This window comes from Temnothorax longispinosus, chromosome 6, assembly GCF_030848805.1.
Source record: "Temnothorax longispinosus isolate EJ_2023e chromosome 6, Tlon_JGU_v1, whole genome shotgun sequence".
Lineage (NCBI taxonomy): Eukaryota > Metazoa > Arthropoda > Insecta > Hymenoptera > Formicidae > Temnothorax > Temnothorax longispinosus.
Window position 1 is genome coordinate 9880878 of NC_092363.1, and position 24591 is coordinate 9905468.

The window sequence follows — 24591 nt, forward strand, 5'->3', positions numbered from 1 at the left end:
AGAATGAAAGAAAATAATGTTTGTTTTAGAAATAATTTCAAAGAGATTTTTAAATTGATAAATTGTTTTTGTAGACAACAAAGGGAGAAGCTGAGGTTTGCACCGCGGAAGGCGAGGAGAAAGATGTTTGTCATGACGCGAAGAACGAAAAAGAGGAGGATTCAGAAGAACAAGAATACATCACGGGTATTATAGAAAATATAACTGAGAAGAAATTCAAAATACCATCTTACAAATATTGACGTTAAAATCAGATCTTTATTGGTATGAATTATTTAAGAAAAGTTATAAGTTTAATTTATGTAAAATTAATTTATATGAAAAAAAAAAACATTGCGCGTTCTCTTTGTACATGTATGCTATCTTTACAAGAAATTATATTTATTTAGGTAAATCTATGGTCAAAGTATAGTATCCCGATCAAATTGGTTGAAAATTTAGTAGTTTTATTATGTATAGTTTATGACGTCCTGGTGAAGTGACTTTGTGCCCATGGGCACAAAGTCCAAACATGGAGTTTTCGAATTACAGAGCGTCAAACATCAGGAAAATGGGTTCATCGGCTCAAGATAGTTCTGTGTACGGTCGCACTGGTTTGTGTCTGTGTGTGTGTGTGTGTGTGTGTGTGTGTGTGTGTGGGTGGGTGAGTGAGTGAATGTGTGGTGTGTGAGTGAGTAAGTGAGTGTGTGGGTGTGTGTGAAGTGAGTATGTGAGTATGTGAGTATGTGAGTGACTGACTGAGTGTGCGTGTGTATATGTGTGTGTTTGCGCGCGCGCGTGATATTATTTACACCTACACACACTCACACACACACACACACACACACACACACACATACACACACACACAGGCACACACCAACATGACGGCACACATTAAGGACTACCATGAGCCGATGAACCCATTTTTCCGATGTTTGACGCTCTGTAACTCGAAAACTGTCCATTTTTGGACTTAGTGCTCATAGTCACTTTTCATCAGGACGTCATAAACTACATCATACTAAATTTTTTTAGCCAATTTGACCGGGATTCATTTTTCCGTGGTTTGGTGCGGAATCCTTTAAACTTGTCGGTTTCAATTGCTGTCGTATCGAGATATGATTTCATTAAGTTTCAACTTTATAAAATGTATGAGAGCGTATATCTAGAGAGCGTATATATGTATGTATAATATATGTGAGAGCAATTGATGCTTATATGAGCCGCACGCATGCGGCACTCACGTGTGTGCAAATTTTAAAATAAAAATGTTTATAAATATATATATATTTGGTCTTCTTTAATTTAACGTTTTTATAACTGTAATAGTACATATTATATTTATATTAAAAAGTAGGGTACAAGGTGAGAGCAATTGATGCTCATATGACCCGCATGCATGCGGCACTCCCGCGTGCGAGTCATATGAGCATCATTTGAGGACACATCTGTCTAGCACCATGAGTGCACGCCGTGCAAATTATCCGCACGACATGCACGCGTCGTGAGCTCACTTTGCGGGCATTTTGTTATTTGGGCAGGTACGATTAGATTAATAAAGAGTAGAGATAATTCAAAAGAATTAATTAATTTTATAGCAGATTCGGGAGCAACCAATCATATTGTTAATAAAAGCGTGATTTTGTCAAACTTTGAAAGGTGTGAAAATCAGATTATCAAATGTGCAAATAAAAATGAATTTGCAAATATTGTAATAGACGGTAAAGGAGATCTTTTGTTGCGAACGGGAGAAAAAGAAAAGAAAGAGATTAGATTAACAGAAGTAATAGCAACAGGAGATGTATCAGAGAATCTATTGTCTTTGAGAAAATTAGCAGAGGCTGGTTTTAGCATTTACTTAGATGATAAGTTGCTTAAAGTATATAATAAACAAACAAATAAAGTAATTTTTAGAGAAAGTTATAATAAACCTAATTGGACGATACAATTTGAGGTTAAAAATAACAATCAGTGTTTAATGATCGGCCTGACTGGCAATATATTGAAAATTATAACTGCCAGTCAGGCCGATCATTAAACACTGATTATATTTTATTACTGGCGAAAATTTATTTTATTCTAAAAATAACAATGTAGAGAATAATAGTAGAGTAGAATGTGCAGTATATAGATGTAGAGCAAAGATAGTGTCACATTGTGAGTACCCTGAACAATCACAGACAAACATTCAAAACAATGAGTTATCAATTTCGGAGGGAGAATTAAAAGAGTATGAAAATGTTGGATCTGCGATTGGGAGAGAGAATGAGGAGGAACTTACAAGTTTGAATAAAAATGTACAGCATGAGACAAGTACAGAACTCAATCAAACGGTTAAATTAGAAGATCTACAATCGTTAGAGGATATAGAAGAAATGTGCGAAAGTTCAATAATAGAGAAGTAAGAGAAAACAAGAAGAATAAATGAGGCGATGTTATGGCATGTTAGATTGGGTCATGCATCACTAAGCCATCTAAAAAGATTACAGAAATTAGATAAGAGATTAGAGAAAGTAGAGTTAGATTCCATATTAGAATGTGAGGTATGTATAATGGCAAAAATGGAAAAACTGCCATTTAGAGAAACAAGAACTAAAGCACAAAGACCACTTCAAGTCATACACATGGATATTATGGGTCCGATAAAACCGACCTCATATCCAGGACAAAAGAGATTTATTATTGTGTTCATAGATGATCATTCTAGATTGACGAAAACATACTCATTAAAGACGAAAGACGAATCTGGAGAGGCTTTAGACAAATACCTCATACATGCCAGAAATTTACTAGGAAAAGAAGAAAAACTATGCTACGTAAAGTCAGATCAAGGCAAGGAGTTCACGGGAGGTGCGTTTAGAGAAGTACTGGAAAGAGAAAAGATAGAAAACATATTTGCGCCACCGTATACTCCAGAGCATAACGGAGTAGCCGAAAGGTTCAATCGAACATTACAAGAGAGAATAATAATATTTATGTTCAACTCCGGATTACCGAAAAGTATGTGGGAGCTAGCAGTTGACGCTGCTGTGCATGCATACAACAGATCTCCACACAAAACTATAGAGTATGAAATTCCATTGAAGAAGTTTTCACTAGAGACAACCTGTTACTTAGAACAGCTTAAGAGATTCGGATGCATTGGGTATGCAAAAGTACCGAAGCCCACATCAAAATTTGATAAAAGTGCAATTAGAGGAATATTAGTTGGATACACTAATACTAGAGAAAAGAAAAAGAGGTAGACCAAGAAAACAAGCGGAATACTTAGCAATGAGTGAGGCATGTCAAGAAGTGATTTCACTAGACAAGTCACTCAGACATGTTGTTGGAGAAACATTCTTTCCGTCAGTAATATGGTGTGATAATAGAGCTGCAGGAAACTGCATTAAGAAAGATGGAAGTCACAAACTTAAGATGTTTGATGATGAACTAGAGGAAATAAAGAGAAACTTAAAAGAAAGAGAAGATACTGAAAACCGAAAGCACATGGCAGATACTCATGATGATTTTGTAAAACAATGTGCAGATCAAGGGAAAGTAGAAGTTAGATGGATAGAAACTAGAGAAAACTTAGCTGATATCATGACTAAACCGTTATCGTTGGAAGCATTCGCATATCTTAGAGATAATATAGCGAATTTAGAGTTTAAGAGCAATTAAAAGCGAAATCTTACTCGGAATTAATACTTTGCCATTTTTCAGATAAGAAAGAGACTTAGAGGACCCGAGCCCACTACCCGCACAAAGGGAGGGAGTGTTGGAAAGATGCTTTGTGCGAGTAGAGCACTCGCGCCCTTCCAGAAAGCACTGCGTGGCTCAGCAACGCGGGCGCGCACGCCGTACGAAGCGAGAAGCGACAGACGATAGTCCGAGCTCAGAGCTATCTGCGAGTGGGGCTCTATGTGGTATATTAGTGCCGCTCGTTCTCATCTCAGGACTGTCGAAAGCTTACTATGTTCAGCTTATAAGGTGGCAGTGAATATCCCCAAGTCTTCATCCAACAGGGTAGCATATTATCCAACAGGGTATGCTGGACGTTTTCGGGCCAGAGATTGCTTATTAGGAGGATATCGTATAAATGTGATTAGTTTCTGGGTAGATCTATTCAGTTACGTAATAATAGGTTGATAAACAAGGTTTCCAATTTGCATTGGCTCAGTAACCGCCAAAACATAGCTACTACCCACACAGCACATAATATTGCAGAAATATTGCAGCAATATTATTTTTCCATTGCAATATTACAATGAAATGTATCAGAAATATTGCAGTAATATTACTGAGATATCTCAGTAATATTAAAATGTCCGCGAAAATGAATATCAGTAATATTACTGATATTTATTTCAGTAATATTGCAGTAATATTACTGCAATATATCAGTAATATTACGGTAAAATTACTATAATATTTGCGTGATATTTGTATAATATTGCTAGGAATTAAAAAACCATTTTAATAATTTTTATTAAATTTTATTAAATTATTTTTAATAGTATTGTTACATACAATTTTAAAATAATATTGATATTGTAAACGCAATAATATTATTTGTGTAATATTAGATAATATTTATTTAATATTGCTAAAAATTAAAACATTTTAATGAATATTATTAAATTTTATCAAATTGTTATTTTTAATAATAGTATTACATACAATATTAAGAAAATAATATTGATATTATCTTTCTATCTCTTTCTTCTTCAAAACTGCTCTATGCTACTCTGCACTGTATGAATTTCCACTGATAAAGAATGACGTAACACTATAACATAATACAAAAACTGTAATTATTATTTATATTTAATTATACAAGGTGAGTTTTATTTTGTATGCCAATTATCTTCACTAATTATCTCAGAAAGTATTGGTTTATTGGAAAAATGTTTCAGATAAAAGTTGGAGGGTTTATAGAGGAATAATGGATGATCTTATTAGATTTTGAGTCTGGAACCCATGTTGAGCCCAGTAGGGTCCAAGTCAAATTTTTTAAATAAAAACTCCCTTTTTTTATTACATCATCTTTTTCTACTAATTAATATAAACAACTTTTGTCTGAAACATTTTTTATTTGCCTTTTACTTTTTGAGATATTCAAGAAAAATTTGGTAATTTTTTTAATATTTAGCTTATATCTTGATAAATGCTTGTCGGAGGGGAAAATGATACAAGACTTTTTGACGGTCTGAAGAATATGCTATTGCAATAATACCCTAATTTCTTTAAATATTTGTGTATACATTTTTTTGAAGCTTTCATGTGTATATTCACTTTATTGTAATTACCTCTCGGTTTTACAAGGCGTTTTTACGGAACGTACCTAAACCGTTACATAACTTCTGCTCTCCTAGCCTGGCCTCTGTTTGACTCTATACAATCCAAAGAAAGGGGTCCACTTATACATCTCTTACTATCAATCTTCGAATTTTTACAATGGACATTCATATTGCGGTTTTGCGTTTGATGCATATCGTCTATTAAAAATTTACAATATTATTATTGAATAATTGACTCTATACAATCCAAGATGCCCCCCTTAACTCGTTCCTCCCCATTTTTCCTCCGATCCTTCTGGTTCCTGTAACTTTCCTCTTCAGTTCCTTCCTCCTTTTCCTTCCAGGTTTTCCTCTCGCGTTTTCCTCCTCGACTTCCTTCCTCTCGTTCCTTCTGATTCCATTCATTGCTTCCTTGGTTTCCTCCTTGGCGGTTTACATCCTCCTCCATCTCTCTCCCTCTTCGTCCCATTTCACCTCTTTCCCGTCGATCCACAGCCTTTTGTTTGTTAGTACTGCCGATCTTCCTTTCGCTCTTTCCTCTCTTGCCTTGTTCACCAGCTTGTGTCTATATGCCCTCTCTTCCATTGAAAGTTCTTCATCTACCCCCACTTCCCATCTCCTCCATATTTCCCCGCTTTTTCAATTATCTCTTCCTTGTCCTCTTCTTCCTCCAGCTCCATAAACATCAATTCGTTCTTATCTGCTCCAATTGCCTTTACTACTCCTCTTACCGGGATTATTCTTCCTGTCACCCTTTCCATTATTATCTCCACTAGTTCTCTTCTTTCCCTCGGACCTTCTCCTCTTACTTTCTTCCATATTATTCTTCTTTTCTTCCTTTGCTCTTTCTCTCTTTTTTCTTTCTCTGCTTTCTGCTCCTTCTCTTTCTTTCTTTTCTCTTCTTCTTCTTACATCTTCCTCCATGTCTTCTGCTATTCGTCGCGCTTTTTCCTTCTCGCGCCTGCTTTCCTCCTCTTTGCTTCTGGCTTCTCTCTCGTTTTTATCTCTCCTGGCCTCATTTCTTTCTTTATAGTCTCTATCCTCTTCTCTTTTATTTGATCCATCATCTCTCTTTCTGGCCTCTGTTCTTTTTGCCTCTTCCTTCCTCTTCCTCTTCTCATTTTTCTTTTCTTCCTCTCTCTCTACCTCATTCCACCAACTTTCTCCCCATCCTCCCTCGTTCCATTCCTCTACGTCACTCTCTTCTTTCTCATCTACTGCCCTCTTCCCCCTTACCGCTCCGTCGCTGTACTCCCTCACCTCTTCCGTTTCTTCTTCCCTTCGTTCACTGCTCTCATCCGATCCTATTTCCTCTGTCTCATCCTGCCTCTCACTCTCTTCGCTCTGCCTTTGTCGTTTCTCCAGCCTTTCTATTTGTATTCTCATCTCTTTCAGTTCCTTTTTGATTTCTTTGGTCTGCCGCTCGATTTTCTGTCCTACCTCCCTTATTTCCTTTATAACTTCCTTTATCCAGTCCGTCTCTTCCATCCTCTGCTCGGTCCTCGTCGTCCTCTCCTTTCCTGTCACTGCATTGAAATTGTTAGTGCTTATGACTGTCCCTCTGTCATTACCTGCCTCTATCCTTCCTCCCCGCTTTCTCTGCCCTTTTTATCTACATTATTCACTTACTTTCCGTCTGCTTCTCTTTCAATACGTTCCTTTTTCTCATTTTCTACTTCTAACCTCTCGCTTATGTTTTTCTTGCCTTCCACGCTTTCCGTCAGTGCGCCAACTTCATCGCCTCTCCTTCAGGTCTGCCAGCCCTGCCCGCTCCCAGCGCCGTCCCGTCTCTCTTCCTGTCTTCGCTCTGCGCGTGCGCCCTCTCGGCCCGTACCAGCCCTGTTCGAGCTCCGGTAACTTAGCCGGTCAACTTCGACTTTATTAATTTTCATATTTTTTTATCGTTTGTTGGTCGTTTGTTGGTGATTGTTGGCCTAATTACAACGTTTGTTGGTTCTTAATTTTTTTTTAAATTTAAAAAGAAAAATTAGCATTAAGTTAGCCGGAAAAATTTTATTTTTAATTTCAAAAAAGCCTAATCGATGCGTAATCGTTTGCTGATGATTGTTGGTCTAATTTTAGCGTTTGTTGGTTTATTATTAGTCTTAAAAACGAAAAAAAACGAAAAATTATCTCAAATATTGAAGTAATCGAAGATTGGTTTATTTGCCTACGACTTAAGCTTTATTTCTATCAATTTAAGGCTAACATCTATAAAACTGCCATGAATACGGACCTTAACATCGGCAGAAAATCGCGAAAAGATCAAGAAACATGGTGTATAAGTTTATAAGTTCTACTTTTAAACACAACAGATATCTCTCGTATTATTATTCCTTTCTCTATGTATGTAATTTGCACGCACCCATTTATTCCTCTCTCTCTCTCTCCCTCTCTCATTGCTGTCCCTCTCTTTCTTAGTACACTGGGTAGCGTACCTTATTAGTATGGTAAAATAAGGATTTTTTGGAATTCTAGGGTATATTTGAAGAAAGAAAAACGGTAATGTTATTTAGGACAAAAAAACTCTCTATTTATTATTTCGTTGATAAAATGTTGGGAAATATAAACGAAAATACATATATAAATGAAATATATGTTTTTTTTTTTTATTGTTACTGTCGAAAGTAAATAATATTACATATAAAACCGTAATGCAATTGAACATACATATTCATACACACGCACACGCATACGCAATCGCACATACATACGCATACGCACATAAATATATTATTTTTATTATTTTTTCTGTGGGCCCCAGGCCCCGTCCACGATGACGATATCACGGACATGGGACGTCTCCAGGATCATGCTCCTATTACTTTGTACTAACAATAAGAATAATTCTGCATAAATTTTTATTTTGTGCCTTTATATCATATGTATTTTTCAAGCAAAGTGCATTTGCAGAATTTATGCGATGGAAGATGTATATATAGCTGTTGCTCCGGTAACTTAGCCGGTCAACTTCGACTTTATTAATTTTCATATTTTTTTATCGTTTGTTGGTCGTTTGTTGGTGATTGTTGGCCTAATTACAACGTTTGTTGGTTCTTAATTTTTTTTTAAATTTAAAAAGAAAAATTAGCATTAAGTTAGCCGGAAAAATTTTATTTTTAATTTCAAAAAAGCCTAATCGATGCGTAATCGTTTGCTGATGATTGTTGGTCTAATTTTAGCGTTTGTTGGTTTATTATTAGTCTTAAAAACGAAAAAAAAACGAAAAATTATCTCACATATTAAAGTAATCGAAGATTGGTTTATTTGCTTACGACTTAAGCTTTATTTCTATCAATTTAAGGCTAACATCTATAAAACTGCCATATGAATACGGGCCTTAACATCGGCAGAAAATCGCGAAAAGATAAAGAAACATGGTGGTTCGTGGGAAGCACACACACACACACACACACACACAACGGGGGGGTGCGAGGGGGGGGGCCTTCGGCCCCCCCCTCCCCCGCACCCACCCCGTCGGTAGGCTGCGTGGACCTCGCTTTACAACATAAAGTACATGCTAAGTTGTAAAACAAAATTATAAAGTACATGCATGGGGGAGGGTGCAGGGGAGAAAAGCCTTTCTGTTCACGTGCGCTCACGCATGTAAGCCCCCTTGCACCCCTCCATGCATGTGCTTTATAATTTCGTTTTACAACTTAGCATGTACTTTATGTTGTAAAGCGAGGTCCACGCAGCCTACCGACGGGGTGGGTGCGGGGGAGGGGGGGCGAAGGCCCCCCCCTCGCACCCCCCCGTTGTGTGTGTGTGTGTGTGTGTGTGCTTCCCACGATCCACCATGTTTCTTTATCTTTTCGCGATTTTCTGCCGATGTTAAGGCCCGTATTCATATGGCAGTTTTATAGATGTTAGCCTTAAATTGATAGAAATAAAGCTTAAGTCGTAGGCAAATAAACCAATCTTCGATTACTTTAATATGTAAGATAATTTTTCGTTTTTTTTTCGTTTTTAAGACTAATAATAAACCAACAAACGCTAAAATTAGACCAACAATCATCAGCAAACGATTACGCATTGATTAGGCTTTTTTGAAATTAAAAATAAAATTTTTCCGGCTAACTTAATGCTAATTTTTCTTTTTAAATTTAAAAAAAAATTAAGAATTAACAAACGTTGTAATTAGGCCAACAATCACCAACAAACGACCAACAAACGATAAAAAAATATGAAAATTAATAAAGTCGAAGTTGACCGGCTAAGTTACCAGAGCTTACCGTTGCTGCTCCTCGACGCCCCGCAGTGGTGCCAACCCGCTCTTTTGGAGGGGCCGGCACCCCGCGTCGTCTCGGCCGCAGTCGGTGTCTTCGCGTCCTGCGCCATCTCCTCTCACCGTTTTCATCTCGCGCTGCTACTTTCCGGTCGCAATCTCGCCAGCACGCCTGCGCAACTCTCCGTCTCCATCGTTCTCTTCCCCTCCTTCCGCTTCCTTCCTCGGTCCTAACCTATACGTCTCTTCCTTCTTGGGTCCTCTCGTTCTTGCTTCACTGACTGTTCCGCATGTTTCCTTCAATTTCTCTTCTTCCTCTATGTTTCCTCCGTCGATCCCATCGCTCCCCCGAGGGCCTCCTTCCTTTTCCTTCCTTTTACTCCGGTTTCACTGCGCTTTCTTCCGTGAGCCGTCTGTTCGCTCCAACCGTCCGACCGGAAGTCCGCTTTCATGTGTACACAATTATTTAAAGAAATTAGAATACTATTGCAACAGTATATTCTTGAAACCAAATCAAGTCAAAAAGTCCTGTACCACTTTTCACTCCGACGAACATTTATTGACAAACATCTATTGTAAGCTAAATATTGAAAAAAATACCAAGTTTTCCTTGAATATCTCAAAAAGTATAAGGCAAATAAAAAAATGTTTCAGACAAAAGTTGTTCATATTAATTAGTAGAAAAAGATGATACCATAAAAAGGGGGTGACTTGGATCCTATTAGGCTTAACACAGGTCCCAGACTCAAAATCTAATAAAATTGTTTATTGGTTCTCCTTAAACTCTCCAACTTTTATCTGAAACATTTTTCCAATAAATCAATACTTTCTGAGATAATTATAGCGGAGATGATTGGCACACGAAATAAAAATCACCCTGTTTATTTCATACATAATTACATATTAAAACATAAGAGTACGGGGTTAAGTATGACGTGTTCCGATATTCACTGTCTATACTGAAAATCTATGTTTAATGTTATACATACACTTTAGATTTTCAGTACTGGATATTAAAATATTGGAACGCAGTTTATACCAAGTTTAAATTTTTCTTACTTATGTATTTAATAAATAAAGCTGTCGCTCAGAAGAGTTTGATAGAAATCAAACTGCTTGGTGCTGCTCTGCGTGAACTTCCACTGATGGAAAGCAACGTAACACTGCAACATAATACAAAAACAGTAATTATTATTTACATCTAATTATATATTTTAAACATAAAAGTAGGTTAAGTATGAATCTGTATTGTGATATTCACTATCTATGTATACTGAAAATCTGTAGTTGATGTTACACGTATACTTTGGATTTTCAGTATTGACGATTAATATTGGAAAGTATGGTTTATATAAAATTTAACTTTTTCTTACTTACATATCTAATAAATAAATCTTTTGCTCTTCTATCAAACTACTTGGTGCTGCTCTGGACTGCATATGAACATCCACTGATGGAAAGCAATACTGTAACATATAGCATAAAAACAATAATTATTATAAAATCATGTAAATGGTTAAATAATTATGGTTAAATCATTTAATTAATGATTAAACTGCTTTTTAGGAGATTTGGGATCGGCATATTTCTATCACGTATCTCCAACTAAGGGCTCCAGTTGGATTAAACTGTTAAAAATTTTGAGGTTAAGTTAGCATCAAGATTTAAGTATAAGCCGTTAATAAATAATTTCATTAGAGACTCGTTCAATAAGGTTATAAAGGCAAATACATGTATTTTAAGATGGTCATTGAAATGATTTTTATGATATTAACGTGGTTTTTGCAGACTATTATGCCACGTAATCTCTATTTTTGGATTTAAAGACAAATCGCCAAATATATATGTACAATGTACATATTAGTAATAATTATACAAAAATACTTTTAAAAATATTAGTGTGAACAATATTTATTAAATAAAGAAAAATTACCTGAAATTAAAACGATTGTTTCTGTGCGGTGTTGTACACGTGATTGCGTGATCCCACGGAGCCATGCAAGAGACAGCGAGAGAAGACCGGGAATGATGGGGGGGGGGTCGGTGCTGCGACCAAGCGCATAGCCACACACACTAGCGTTCTTCCCTCCACTTACGCACTCAGAAACGTTCTGTTCATCTGTGTGACAAACTCGTAATTTGAAAAGTTTAATATTGATTATATAAGAAATATAAATTTTAAATTTTATCCATTTATTTTATTATCAATTTACTTACTGGCTCTTAATTAAAAATTAATTGTATATATAATTACTTTTTATTATTACAAAACAAATAACAAGTTATAAAATTAAATACCACCACTTATAAAATTTATCTTAATCACTTTTATTCCCCAAAAGTACAAGTCAGTCTCTTTTGATTTCATCACATTTTTTGATTTAGATTTTTCTTTCTTTTAGTCCAAAATTCTTTAACTGGTATATATTATCTGTGCAATACGTATGATTGTGTGAAACCTTAATAACGTCTTAATGACGTCAATAAGATGTCATTAAAATGTCATTTGACATTATTTTGCTACTTAAAGTATTATATTTCAACAATATATTGCAGCAATATTACTGTAATATTTCAATATTATTTAAAAACGTGTAATACATCAGTAATATTTCTGAAATATGTCATTGTAATACGTAATATTTCCACTATATTGCAATATTACTGCAATATTTCTGCAATATTATGTGCTGTGTGGGTAGTAATATTCCTTTCATAGTTTCTCGGTGGTCTGTGGTCGCCCCGTTTCGCAGTCATTTATATACCTGGGATATACACCCGGTTTTCTCCTTTCCCCAACATATTTTTGCTGTGGATCCTCCCATTGATAGTACCTCTGGGCAGTTCGCTAAAGATAATGGTAACCCTAATCTCGCTTTTACGAATTTAATTTCGTTAAATAGATCTTTCTGAGATAGATATTTTCACTAACGGGTCTAAATCGGAGAGGAATGGAGTACCGATTGCGGGTTGTTCGATTTGGATCCCTCAACAGGACATCACTTTACGGTTCAAGTTGAACAAATTTACGAGCTCCTTTTCCGCCGAAGCCTTGGCAATCATTGCCGCTTTAGATCTGACACTTTCAAATTCATGGGACCATGTAAATATATGTACGGATTCTTTGAGCGTGTTACAGTCCATCGCTAATGTAAAACCTTTCAGTAATGGTAATAAGCTTAGCCCTTTAATTCCGAATATCAAGATGAAGCTTAGTCTAGCCACATCATGTGGATGTATGATCAGATTCTCTTGGTGCCCGGCACATCGGGGAATAATGGGTAACGAGCAGACCGACTCGGCTGCCAAGGTGGCCTCAATAAACGGCACCTTACTTAATAATAAAGTCTCTCATAAGGACATGTCCTCGCATCTTTTGCAAGCGTACATCAATATAGATGCTAAGTTCATGGACCATATTAATAACGGTTCGGGCAGGTTTTACATGGATAATCTGGCTGACTTAAACTTGAACCTGTTATTTCTTTCTAAATTTAGAATTTGCAGAAACGATTTTGGAATAATGGCCCGTCTGCTTGCCGGTTACCCATATACCAATGCTATTAAATATAAGTTTGGTATCAGCGAATCTCCCTCATGCCCGTGTGGTTTTGAGATTCAGGACATTGAGCATGTTTTTTGGTCATGTAGCTTACTTGAAGATAATAGGATAAAGTTTTTGCAATCTCTATTTGATCTTAAGCTTTTGGCTCCTTTTTCATGTTTATACTTGCTTAGCAATTTAAATTATAAGATAGTTAAGGCTATTCTCTCTTTCATAAAAGAATGTAAACTTAAGCTATAGAATTTTTATACTCGCGGTTTTATATTGGTTATCGATCTCAGCGAGGATATAATAGCTTGAAGCCTCCTGCAAAATACTCAAGAGGGCCCCAGCGTCCCCCTGCGCTGGTCCCGCTGTCTTGTAAAGAAAGCGTGGTACTACGGTTCATAACCGGAGATCCATCAGGGAGTTAAGAAAAAGAAGAAGAATAGTCCGAGCTCATCGCGTGCACACGTATCTTATATACGGTGTCTTATATTGTGTCGAGAATAAAGAGTTATAGTAACAGCATATAAAAGAGTCGTTTGTTAGCAATCACCATCACCATCTCGATCCCTGCGGAGAGCATAATATTCCAACACCTCTGTTATCAGAATATTTCTTGTTTTTTGATATTGTGCTGGAGTCGTGACAATGTACTTGTTTTGGAATCTGTACATTTTCTGTAGAAGCAAGTACATTGGAGGATATCTGAAACAGAACAAAATACCTTTATATACTTTGCAAGAAATAGATATAGCGTGAAGAAAAAAAACATCATATATTATCATTGCACTTACATTTATTGGAAGATTATCTGTATCATCATTCATTATGTCATTGTCGAAGAGATTTTTCTGAAATTTATAAGATAACACAATATTAAAACTCTCTATTAATAATAATAATAATTAAACTACTGTAAAACAATATTACTTCAGCATCGAGTTGCAAGATGGAAGTCGTATCTTGAGGTCTTTGGAAGCATGAAGTCTTTTGGATCTGCAAACTCTGCGAGGTCAAGACCTCTTTGGTGGTTTGCCAGTTCTGTTTTATTTTCTTGTTACCGATATCTAAAAAATTCAATATTATGATTAATATTAGTTTTCTTCAATAATATATGTCAAAAGATTAAATAAAATAAAATAGTGTTGATATATCACATAAGAAAGGAATGGTCATTATAATAATTAATTTTCATTACCTCTGTCATCAGAATATATCTTGTTTTTTGATATTGTACTGGAGCTCTGGCAATGTACTTTATTTGGAATCTGTATATTTCCTATAGAAGCGAGTACATTAGAAGATATCTGAAACAGAATAAAATATTTTTATATACTATTTTGCAAGAAATAAATACATCGTGCAGAAAAGAAACATATATTATCATCGCACTTACATTTATTGGAAGATTCTCTGTATCATCAATATTTATTACGTCACTATCGAAGAGATTTTCCTAAAATTTGTAAGATAAAATTAATATTAAAACTCTATAGTATATAATAATGATTTTAAAACTCTACAGTAAAACAATATATTACTTCAGCATTAGGATGCAAGGGGGAAGTCATATCTTGAGATCCTTGAGATCTTTGGAAGCATGAAGTTTTCTTGATCTGCGAACTCTGCGAGGTTAACAATTCTTTGGTTTGCCAGATAGGAGAATCCTGTAGATTCTGTGAAGTCGAAGTTTTTCGAGCGGTCAAGTAAGTAGAAGTAACGTTATTATCGCCAATAGCTCCTCCTTCAGGAATATCAGACATTCCACTGGCTTCAGGTGTTAAAAACTCTAATAAATCGTCTTCGGAGGGGCTAGTGTCTAAAGTCTTTGGTGGTCCTCCTCCAGTGCCTGCTGAGTAACTTTTATATGTGGCTACTCTTTTTAACGATTTCCAATCACGCCATGTCTGTAACAAAAAAAGAATAATCTTGCTATTAGTATTATGTAAAATATAAGATAGTATTATATAAAATAGTAACTAACAAGTTAAATTGATATTTATTTAACATATATATATATTTACCTTTGCCTATTCTTTTGGCAGCTTTTAAGGACCACAGCCTGCACAATTGAGAGCTGATGTTACTTCCTCCCATAATTCGTCCGTTTCGAAATCATCGCCAGCGACGATTTGAAATAAGCGCCATAACGCCGGCTCTAGACGTCGCGAGCGCAATCGGGGAGAGCGCGACGGTCAGCGAGCGCGGCAACGGAGAAGCACCAGCCCTAGCAACCGTGTTGTTATTCGTCATCTTCTTCGAGATTTTGCCTGATCGTTTCGTTCTCGCGTGTTTGAAAATCGACATCTAAAGAAAAGGAGTGAAGCGAGACGGATTGAGTGCGCGTATCGACGAGAAGAAAACGTCTCACGTTAATTGTGCGGTTCACAACCCGGAGCGAGGAGACTTCATTGAGCGGAAAGCAGAGACTTTCAACGGAGCCGTGGCAGAGGTCGACAAGGCCGGACGGGACGCTCTAATGCCCCGGCTTTTCCACTTTCGCATCCTGCCTAAATCCTCCCAACCGATACCTGCCTAATCACTCCCAACTGATACGTCTTCGAGACGTCCGAGAGTTCTGACGTAGTAGATTTCGACCTCGAGAAAGGCCTCAGGTTTGATTGTTCGATATGATTGCTACGGTAATTCGAGGTAATGCTTATGCGGCGATTCCCGCCTTACCGCGCGGCTACGGCGGCTACGTGGTGGTTGATGTGGTGCTAAATATCCGCGCGTTATATGTACTTTTCGTGTGCGGGCGATCTCAGTTTTGTTTCATTGCGCGTATCCGTAGTCGCTTGTGACATTGTTCATTTTTCGAATTATTATTTGCGGTATTACGTGCAGTGCTAGTGCGGTCATTTTCGCCATTTCTTCGTTACGCGTCTTCGTGATATGTTCGACATTACTTTATCTCTCGATACGATATCCACGTTGCAATGTTCAATTTCGTGTACGGGTGACCCGGTATGTTCCCTTTGCGTACGTGCGTTGTTTTTCGACATTGTTTTCTATGCGGGCGACTCCGATATTTTCCATTGCGTGAAGTTCACCAAATACGAGTATTTTTATATGCGAACGAACGTGAGTTTTATTATCTCTTGCGAATGTTTCATGTTTTTTCCGGCGTTGTTCGCGATTGCTGAGTCTGTTTTACTGCATTATCACTTGTTCACTTCTAACGATAATTCTGTTCATTCTATTCTCGCACCGAGTTTCCTTGCGTATGCTGACGAGAAGGTTGTGAGAAGATCGGAGATTCGCTACGAACTAGATATCCGCAGATTCACACGTTTTTGAGGTCTTGACGGACAACACGACGTTGATGCGATGACGGGCAACACGATGTTGCGAGATTACCGCGTGTGGCTTTGCGATCAGCCAGGGTTACCGCGTGGCTTTGCGATCAACACGAAGTTGATGCGATGCGTTGTTGCGAGATTACAAGGAGTTTTGCGATCAACACGAAGTTGATGCGATGCGTTGTTGCGAGATTACGAAGGAGCTTTGCGATCAACACGAAGTTGATGCGATGCGTTGTTGCGAGATTACGAAGGAGCTTTGCGATCAACACGAAGTTGATGCAATGCGTGGCAACACGATGTTGCGAGATTACCGCGTGGCTTTGTGATCAACACGATGTTGATGCAATGCGTGGCAACACGATGTTGCGAGATTACCGCTAATCCCTTGAGATACACCGCTTCTGAGATTACCGCTATTCCCTTGAAAGGCCTCAGCTCAACGAGATCAACTGCGCGCTAGACATCCTTGATCTGCGCGCCATTCATCCTTGCGTTCTACGTTCCTGTGATCTGCGCGCTAGACATCCTTGATCTGCGCGCCATTCATCCTTGCGTTCTACGTTCCTGTGTTCTGCGCGCTAGACATCCTTGATCTGCGCGCCATTCATCCTTGCGTTCTACGTTCCTGTGATCCGCGCTAGACACCTTTGCTCTGCGCGCCATTCATCTTTGCGTTCTACGTTCCTGTGATCTGCGCGCTAGACATCCCTGATCTGCGCGCCATTCATCCTTGCGTTCTACGTTCCTGTCATCCTTGCGATCTACGTGCTTATCATCCTTGTCAACTGTTGCCATTCTTGATTTCTAATCTCACTCGGCGCAACACGAATCAGATTATCAACACACAACATCGTCCTATAAAAAAATATGCACAAATTTACTTATAATTTTTATTTACAATTTATTATTTCTATTATTTTACGTTTTAAAAAATAATATTTATGTCGTAATAAAATAATTTGTAAAATTACTTACTATTCTTTTTTTATTTTCGCGGTTATATCGTAATCTACCTCTTCCAAAATCGGGATGAGACCGCATAAAATTAATTAGTATTTGTTTCTGTTTTTCCGTCACATTCATTTTCGTTAAAAAACAGTTATTGCAATAATGGCGTGATACTATTTATTTTAGATACACAGTCTGTTTTCTCTCACATTGTCACATTAACACATTAGCAAATCTAGTAATTTCGTATTTTCACTTTGACGTTACAGAATCGCACGAACAAACTCACGTGAGATGAAAGTGCGAAAAGTGAACGATCTCACTTAAATTAGAATCGACCCCCTGGGCAAAAGCTTCGAGCAAAAGCTTTTTTTTTGTCTAATTTGACTGGCCTAGGAGGCCTTGGGGGTCGATTACGGTTCTTGAAACGAAGTGAAAATTACAAAAGTGAACAGATTTACTAGATTTCGACCAATAAAATCATAGATACCTTTGTTGTGCCTCAAGGATGGGATGTGCCAGCACAAGGTTCTTTTAGGATTTTAGGTCGGAGAACAAATAAATCACTATGTATAAATGAGTGAAATATATTTCCCTTTTACAATTTTAATGCGGTTTTCTCTTTGCTGATCCCGGTACTCGCGTAACAGAAAATACTTTCGTGTAGGACGCACGTTTCTCGTATCGTTACCAGCTGACGACCGACTGCCCGCCACTCGTCGGAAAGGCGGGCTCTTTATCCGCTCGGTGTTGCTGACTTCGTTGTCAGCGGTTTTGGCACCGTGGTCAAAGTCTAACGGGCGGGTGATGTCCGGGATGACCATATTTGGTCATTCCCGAGACTTAGGCAGGTCTTCGCGTCAGCGGTCCTCGTCGCTAGGGTCAAGTTACCGATAGGAGGCAACTTGGAGTTGCCAAGTGCAATACTTAATCTATTATTTGTTGTGCGCTCACAACATCCCTTCCCCAGCGGAAAAAGAAAAACTGAGGTTTACGAAGTTTTTCGTTATTTATTTATTTTTGTTTTTCTTTTTCTTGAGGGGTTACAATCTGGTTTACTTATATGCTAATATGTATGTTTTCCCCTTTAAATGTTTAATTATTCCCTTTTTTTCTTTATTACATAAATAATTATAATTATGATGCTTACTACGGTTACGATTACGGTCGCGGAGCCTATAGGATATATAAAATATTCTTATTTGTAAAGGCGCTTGGCTGGTTATTTTCCACTTCCCTCTTGATTTCATCTAAGCTTAAACTTAACTTTATTAGTTCCGACGGATCTCGGATTACTGCATGGTTCTAACTTGATTTCTTTTTCAGAGTCTAAATCTGTTGTCCAAAATTATACTTTCCTCTAAAGTATTAGTTGCATTAAATTCCGGTAAATACATTTGTATCTGTTTAATATAAATTCGGTTGTTTGTTTCTAAAAGTATGTCAGGCGTAGTTAATTTACAGTTCTTGCGCAATGTAATTTTTCCTGTTTTTTTCGATTTTAATTTTATTTTCGGGAAGTTCGTTACATTGGATCGTTATCTCTGATTTTTTTGGAGTGGAAAATAGCCATGTTTGCGGTTCGGTTAATGCTATCCAAAACGTTACGTTTGAAAGGATATGGCGTTGTCTACGGTTTTCTCTATATTTAGGCGTTTCTATAAAAAGTTGCACTTCGCTTGGCGCATTTTCAGTTATACGGTATACAGGGAAATTTTGATCGCATACAACTGTCGTGGTTTCACGCTTACATCTGTTTAGTTCGCTGTCCTTTAATATTAGATAATTGTGATTTTCCCGGTTTATTCCTAACAACGTGTGTGAGGGTTCTAGCAATGTGAATACATTATGGTTGTAGTGTATCGGTATGGGAGTAATTTTTATAATGTCATATATCGGGTATGCTACTATGGGAAACGCTAGGATGGTATACACGTTTGCCTTGTCGTAGTACGCGCTTACGTCTATGTATTTCTGTATAGTGTTCCAGTTTTCGATCTGAATTTTAAATGGAAAGTTTAATCCTCTGGCTAGGTGTACTGTTGCTTCCTTTAATTCTGTGATTATGTTTTCTATGGGAAATACGCGTGTAATTAGGGTCGGCGAGGTCGGCTATCATAGCGGTTATCAGTATTAATTGTTCGTCTATTTCTTCTCTGTGTATGAATTGGTCGTGTAGTTTTCTGGTGACGTTTGCCAGTAAATTTTCGTTGTGGGATAACGTATGTTCCAATTTTTCCATGTGTCCTAGCGTGGAGTTGATGATCTTCAGCTGGTTCTTTGCTGCGTGGTGTAGCGTCTCTTGCTGATTATTAAGTAGTTGTAATTGCTCGTTAATTGTTTTTGCGTCTTCAGCATCCATGGTACCAAATAGAGTTTTGCTTATCTCTCCAATGGCATTGATTAACCCTCGCTTAGATGCGGGTAACTTGTACATTGTTTGTAAATGTTCTATGGCGCGTGTTGTTTTATCGTTTTCTCTCTTATTGGTCTGGAGAGCAATCTGGCATTTATTTTTGGCGTCTTCAGTGGCATATTTGCAGAATTCCTCGGTGTTCTCTAAGTATCTCTGGAGCTGTTGGTGTCTGCTTTTTAATGCGGCTACGTCTATGCGTATCGCTAATTTCCACGTTACTTTTGTCTGCTGCAGGTTTCCGATTCTTTCGAAGTAGATACCGGGCTCGTTGATAAATTGTATCACTTCGTATGGTGGTATGGGTGGTGTTCCTGTTGCGAGGTGCTGGTAGAGGATGAGCGTCGTGATCCTGTAATAGGAATACTTATCTTTACTTTGGCTGACATAGCTGTCAGTGGTCGCTCTCTTATGATTTCTCTTGCGAGTTTTATTTATGCTGGGTCTACAATGCGAGTCGTAAAGTCGTGAGTCGCAAGAATTGACCAATCACAGTCGATTATTCTCCTCAAATTCGACTGTGATTAGTCAATTCTTGCGACTCACGACTTTGCGACTCGCATTGTAGACCCAGCATTTGTCTGCTCCTGGTCGTGACGCAGAGCTTTTGTTTTTCTTCGTCCAGTGGTTATTTCGCCTTTTATTATTATGCGTTGTTTACTGTAGTGTAATAGTTTTTTCGCGCCGTCCACTTGCGACGCTTGTTGGCGGAGTTACTGGCTGGGGGCGGCGCGTGCGGGCGCAATTACTATTCGTGCCTCGCCTAGTGTGCGTTCGACTGAAGGGCCTGTTTCGCCCCCACCCCCATATGAAGAAGTAGGCCGCCCTTATCCGTGGGAGCCTGTTCTCCCGCTGAGAGTGACGGTGTCCACCACCACCGGTCGGCGGGAGGTTATTGTTATTCGGCGTTTGTAATTTTTGGTAAGTCTTACGCGAGATTTTGGGTCTTATTTTGCTACTGCTATTAATTGCTTTCGATGGATATTTTATGTATTTTTACTCCTGCTTTTTTTTGTGTAGTGCTCTTAATTTTCAATAAAGGTCTTTAGTCTGTTTGCGTGTACGCGTAACGTTTTTCGTCCTTTTTTAATTATGTAATTTACGTCGTTGATTTTTTCCATTACTGTGTACGGTCCTATCCATTGCGATTCTAGTTTTTTTTATCTTTCTCGCCGAACCGTTTCGTCATATAATAATACTGGATCTCCCGCTTTAAACGTTTGTTTTCTTATCGTATTGTTGTTTTGCCTTAATTTTTCCTTGCTTAGTGTTTTCTCTCGCTATTTCGTTTGTCGCGCGTATTCTTTCTCGAAGTTCATTTGCGTAATTGTCGTAGGTATATGTCAGTTTTGGCGGTTTTGTTAGAGCCGTCGGTAATATAGCTTGATGACCGTAAACTAACTCGAACGGTGTAAATCCTGTCGTGGTGTGGGGGGTTGTGTTATATGTGAACATCGCATAGGGTAGTCATTCATCCCAGTTCGTCTGATCTTCATTTATATAGTGTCTTAAATATTCGGCTAATGTGCGGTGCGACCGCTCCAATGCTCCGTTACTTTCTGGATGGTACGCTGTCGTTTGTATTTTTTCAATTTTTAATAATTTACACACATTTTTGAACATTTTGCTAGTAAAATTTGTACCCTGGTCCGTGAGTACTTTCTCTGGTATTCCGTGTTCTAACACGATTTTAGTAACAAAAGCTTTCGCCACAGTGGTTGCTTCTTGATTTTCTATAGGTATTGCTTTACTAAATTTCGTCAGGCTGTCTTGGAAAGTCAAAATATATTTGTTTCTGTTATCCGTAATAGTTAATGGTCCTACAATGTCAAGGGCGCATTTTTCGAATGGTCTTCGTGGAGTATCCGTAATAATAAAGGCATTTTAGTTTTTTTTGCTTAATTTATTCTTTTGGCAGTATTCACATTTATTTATATAATCTTCGACATCCTTAGTAATTCCATTCCAATTCTGAGTTAGTCGGATTCGATTTAAAGTTCTTGTGACTCCCTGGTGTCCTCCCATAGGTGAGTCGTGATACTCGTGTAATAGTTGCAGTTTATCTTCTTCCGGGTATTCGCTCGGTCTTTCTTCTTGATGAACGTTGTTTATTTGCGAGTCCCCTACTATCGGGTTTCGACTCAGTGCGTCAGCGTTCGCATTCATTTTGCCTGCCTTGTGGACGATCTCGTAATCGTACTCTTCTAGTTTAAGTCTCCATCTAATTAATCTGGAGCCGGGGTCTTTTACGTTAAATAACCATATTAGTGGTCTAGATCAGTAATTATCTTAAATTTCGTTCCATACACGTAAGGTCTGAAATGTTTTACGGCCCATACGATGCCTAACAATTCTTTTTCCGTCGTATTATAATTTTGCTCTGCGTTATTTAATACCCTACTGGCATATGCTATCGGTCTGTCTTGTCCTACTGTCCCTTGAGATAACACGGCTCCGATTGCGTAGTCGGATGCGTCTGTAGTTACTAAGAACTCCTGAGTAAAATCGGGATAATTTAATATGGGTGCCGTGGTTAATTTTTCTTTTAATGTTTCAAAAGCTATTTGTTGTTTGGCTGTCCAAATAAATTTTTCCCCCTTTCTTAATAATTTTGTTAATGGTTTTGCGATTTTAGAAAAATTGTCGATAAATTTTCGATAGTATCCAGCGAGTTCAAGGAAAGTTTGGACATCCTTTGCTCGTTTAGGCGTTTTATATCTTATTACTGCTTGTATGTTGTCAGGGTCTGGTAGTATTCCGTTTTTCGAAATAATATGCCCTAAATATAATACTTTTTTGCGCAAGAATTCGCACTTATCCGGTTGAAGTTTGAAACGATATTTTCGTAATCTTTGTAGTACTTCAATGAGGTGTCTGTTGTGTTCGGCCAAGGTTGCTCCGTATATTATGATATCGTCGAGGTAAACGAGACATTTGTGTAAGCAACTTGCTATACGGTTAGCCTCGTTCGTTACAAATAATAATATTCCTTATTCACGACAATTAGTACGAATCGCTCTTTCCTGTTATGCAGCTACGCAACGACTCTCTCGATTCCATTTAACAAAATATTACGGATCCGCACCAACTGCTCATCTTGCAACTGAGCAGCAAGTATCCAATCGCCTTCTGTAATATCAATCTGTGCGACTTCTAACATTAGTGGCATAGGGTTGCGACTGAGTGCATCCGCGTGTGCCATTTTAACTCCTGTCCGGTATTCGACCTCAAAAGTATATTCTTGCACCTCGAGCCACCACCGGGCTATTCGAGGTAATAAGTCTCGCTTAGTAAAGGTCGCACGTACCGCGGTGCAGTCAGTTACAACCTTGAAACGGATTCCTAACACATATACTCTAAAATATCGCAGAGCCAGTACAACGGCCATAGTCTCTAACTCGTACGAGTGGTAACAACGCTGATCTGCCGTTGTTTGTTTACTAAAGTACGCTATCGCTATCATCCTACCATTAACCAATTGTAGTAACACGGCACCGACGCCGATTGCGCTCGCATCGGTATGGACCTCCGTCGGCTTTTTCGGATCAAAGATTTGTAATACCGGTCGAGTCGTAAGTTTTTCCTTGATCGTGGCAAAGGCCTTATTTTGATCCTCTGTCCACGACCAGGGTTCGCTCTTTTTCGTAAGTCTAGTCAATGGCTCAGCCATTGCTGCGAAATTTGCAATAAACCTTCGAAAATAGCCTGCCAGCCCTAAAAACTGCCGTACTTGCTTAACGGTTCGAGGTGTTTCTATGCACATTACAGCCTCGATTTTTCGACGTCCGGGTCGAACCCCTTGACTGCTAATTTCTCTCCCTAAGTATTCAATGGACTCCGCAAAGAACGAACATTTTTTTAGCTTAAGAGTTAGATTATGATTACGGAATACTTCCAGCACTTGGCGCAACCGATTCATACCCTCTTCTACAGTTTTTGATGGTATGATTACATCGTCTAAATACGGAAACGCTATTATATCTTTTAATATTCTATCCATTAATTCCTGGAAAGTTCCGGGTGCATTCATCGGACCAAACGGCATTCGCAACCACTCATAGTGGCCATCTGGTGTGATGAAAGCTGTCTTTTCAATCGATCCGGCCGCCATCGGTACCTGGTAGTATCCCGACGCTAGATCTAATCCCGTAAAGAAGCAACTACCGCCTAATTGATCTATTTGATCTTCGATCCGCTGCATGGGGTACGGCTTTTTAACTGTAATCGCGTTTAATTTACGGAAATCGATACACATGCGATATTCTCCGTTACTCTTTTTCACGAGCACGACAGGGCTTGCATAAGGTGAATTCGACTCTCAGATTATACCATTCGCTAATAGTTTCTCGATCATATTTCTTAGTATTTGTTTTTCAAATTCCGCTAACCGATACGGACGATAAACTACAGGTATGTACGTCTGTCGTACAATGTATGCTAAACGAAATAGCGTCCGTCTTTCCTAGATCTGACATTGAGGATGACACGCAATCCTCAAATTCTCGAATTAGTTCGACACATCGTCGTCTCGCCGTTTCGCCAATAGGCCCCACGCGTATCGAGTCTTCCATTGACATATCTAAGAAATTTACACTAACGATCTCTTTTGACAACTTATTCATATCAGGTAATTGTTGGAATAACAATTCTTTCCCACGTTTAATAGCTATTATATGTTCCTGTTCTAGAAAGTCTCGACCGACGATGATTTCATACGCAAGACAATCATCCGGTATAACGATCGCGTTGACACACGCTTTCGCATTCATTATCTTTATTTCACACAGGGTTGATCGATCACCGGTTACGGTCTGTCCCGCGAATCCTTTTAATATTACACTTGACCGTGGTACGACAGTCATTTTATTTTTCTCGACAACCGA

At 38.2% G+C, this 24591-nt stretch overlaps 1 protein-coding gene across 1 annotated transcript; it reads right to left on the reverse strand.

Moving 5' to 3' along the window:
* Positions 1 to 4152: 4152 nt before the first annotated feature.
* On the reverse strand, positions 4153 to 20166 carry LOC139815065 (uncharacterized). Its single transcript, XM_071781669.1, has 10 exons — positions 15067 to 20166; positions 14584 to 14949; positions 14439 to 14498; positions 14241 to 14349; positions 13973 to 14109; positions 13837 to 13893; positions 11426 to 13747; positions 10870 to 10958; positions 10552 to 10655; positions 4153 to 4753 (listed from the first exon to the last, which is right to left on the reverse strand). Exons 2-7 carry the CDS (start codon positions 14803 to 14805, stop codon positions 13598 to 13600), a joined length of 735 nt encoding a protein of 244 aa, XP_071637770.1. The 5' UTR covers positions 14806 to 14949; positions 15067 to 20166; the 3' UTR covers positions 4153 to 4753; positions 10552 to 10655; positions 10870 to 10958; positions 11426 to 13597.
* Between the last annotated feature and the right edge of the window lie 4425 nt (positions 20167 to 24591).

Bases quoted from the DNA above. Each gene is read 5' to 3' on its own strand.
- LOC139815065 (XM_071781669.1), bottom strand. From the start codon at position 14,805: ATGTCTGATATTCCTGAAGGAGGAGCTATTGGCGATAATAACGTTACT. The intron at 14,499-14,583 runs GTAATATATTGT...TACAAATTTTAG, and splicing joins CCTTGCATCCTAATGCTGAA to GAAAATCTCTTCGATAGTGA. The intron at 13,894-13,972 runs GTAATATTGTTT...TATAAATTTCAG, and splicing joins TCTTGCAACTCGATGCTGAA to AAAAATCTCTTCGACAATGA.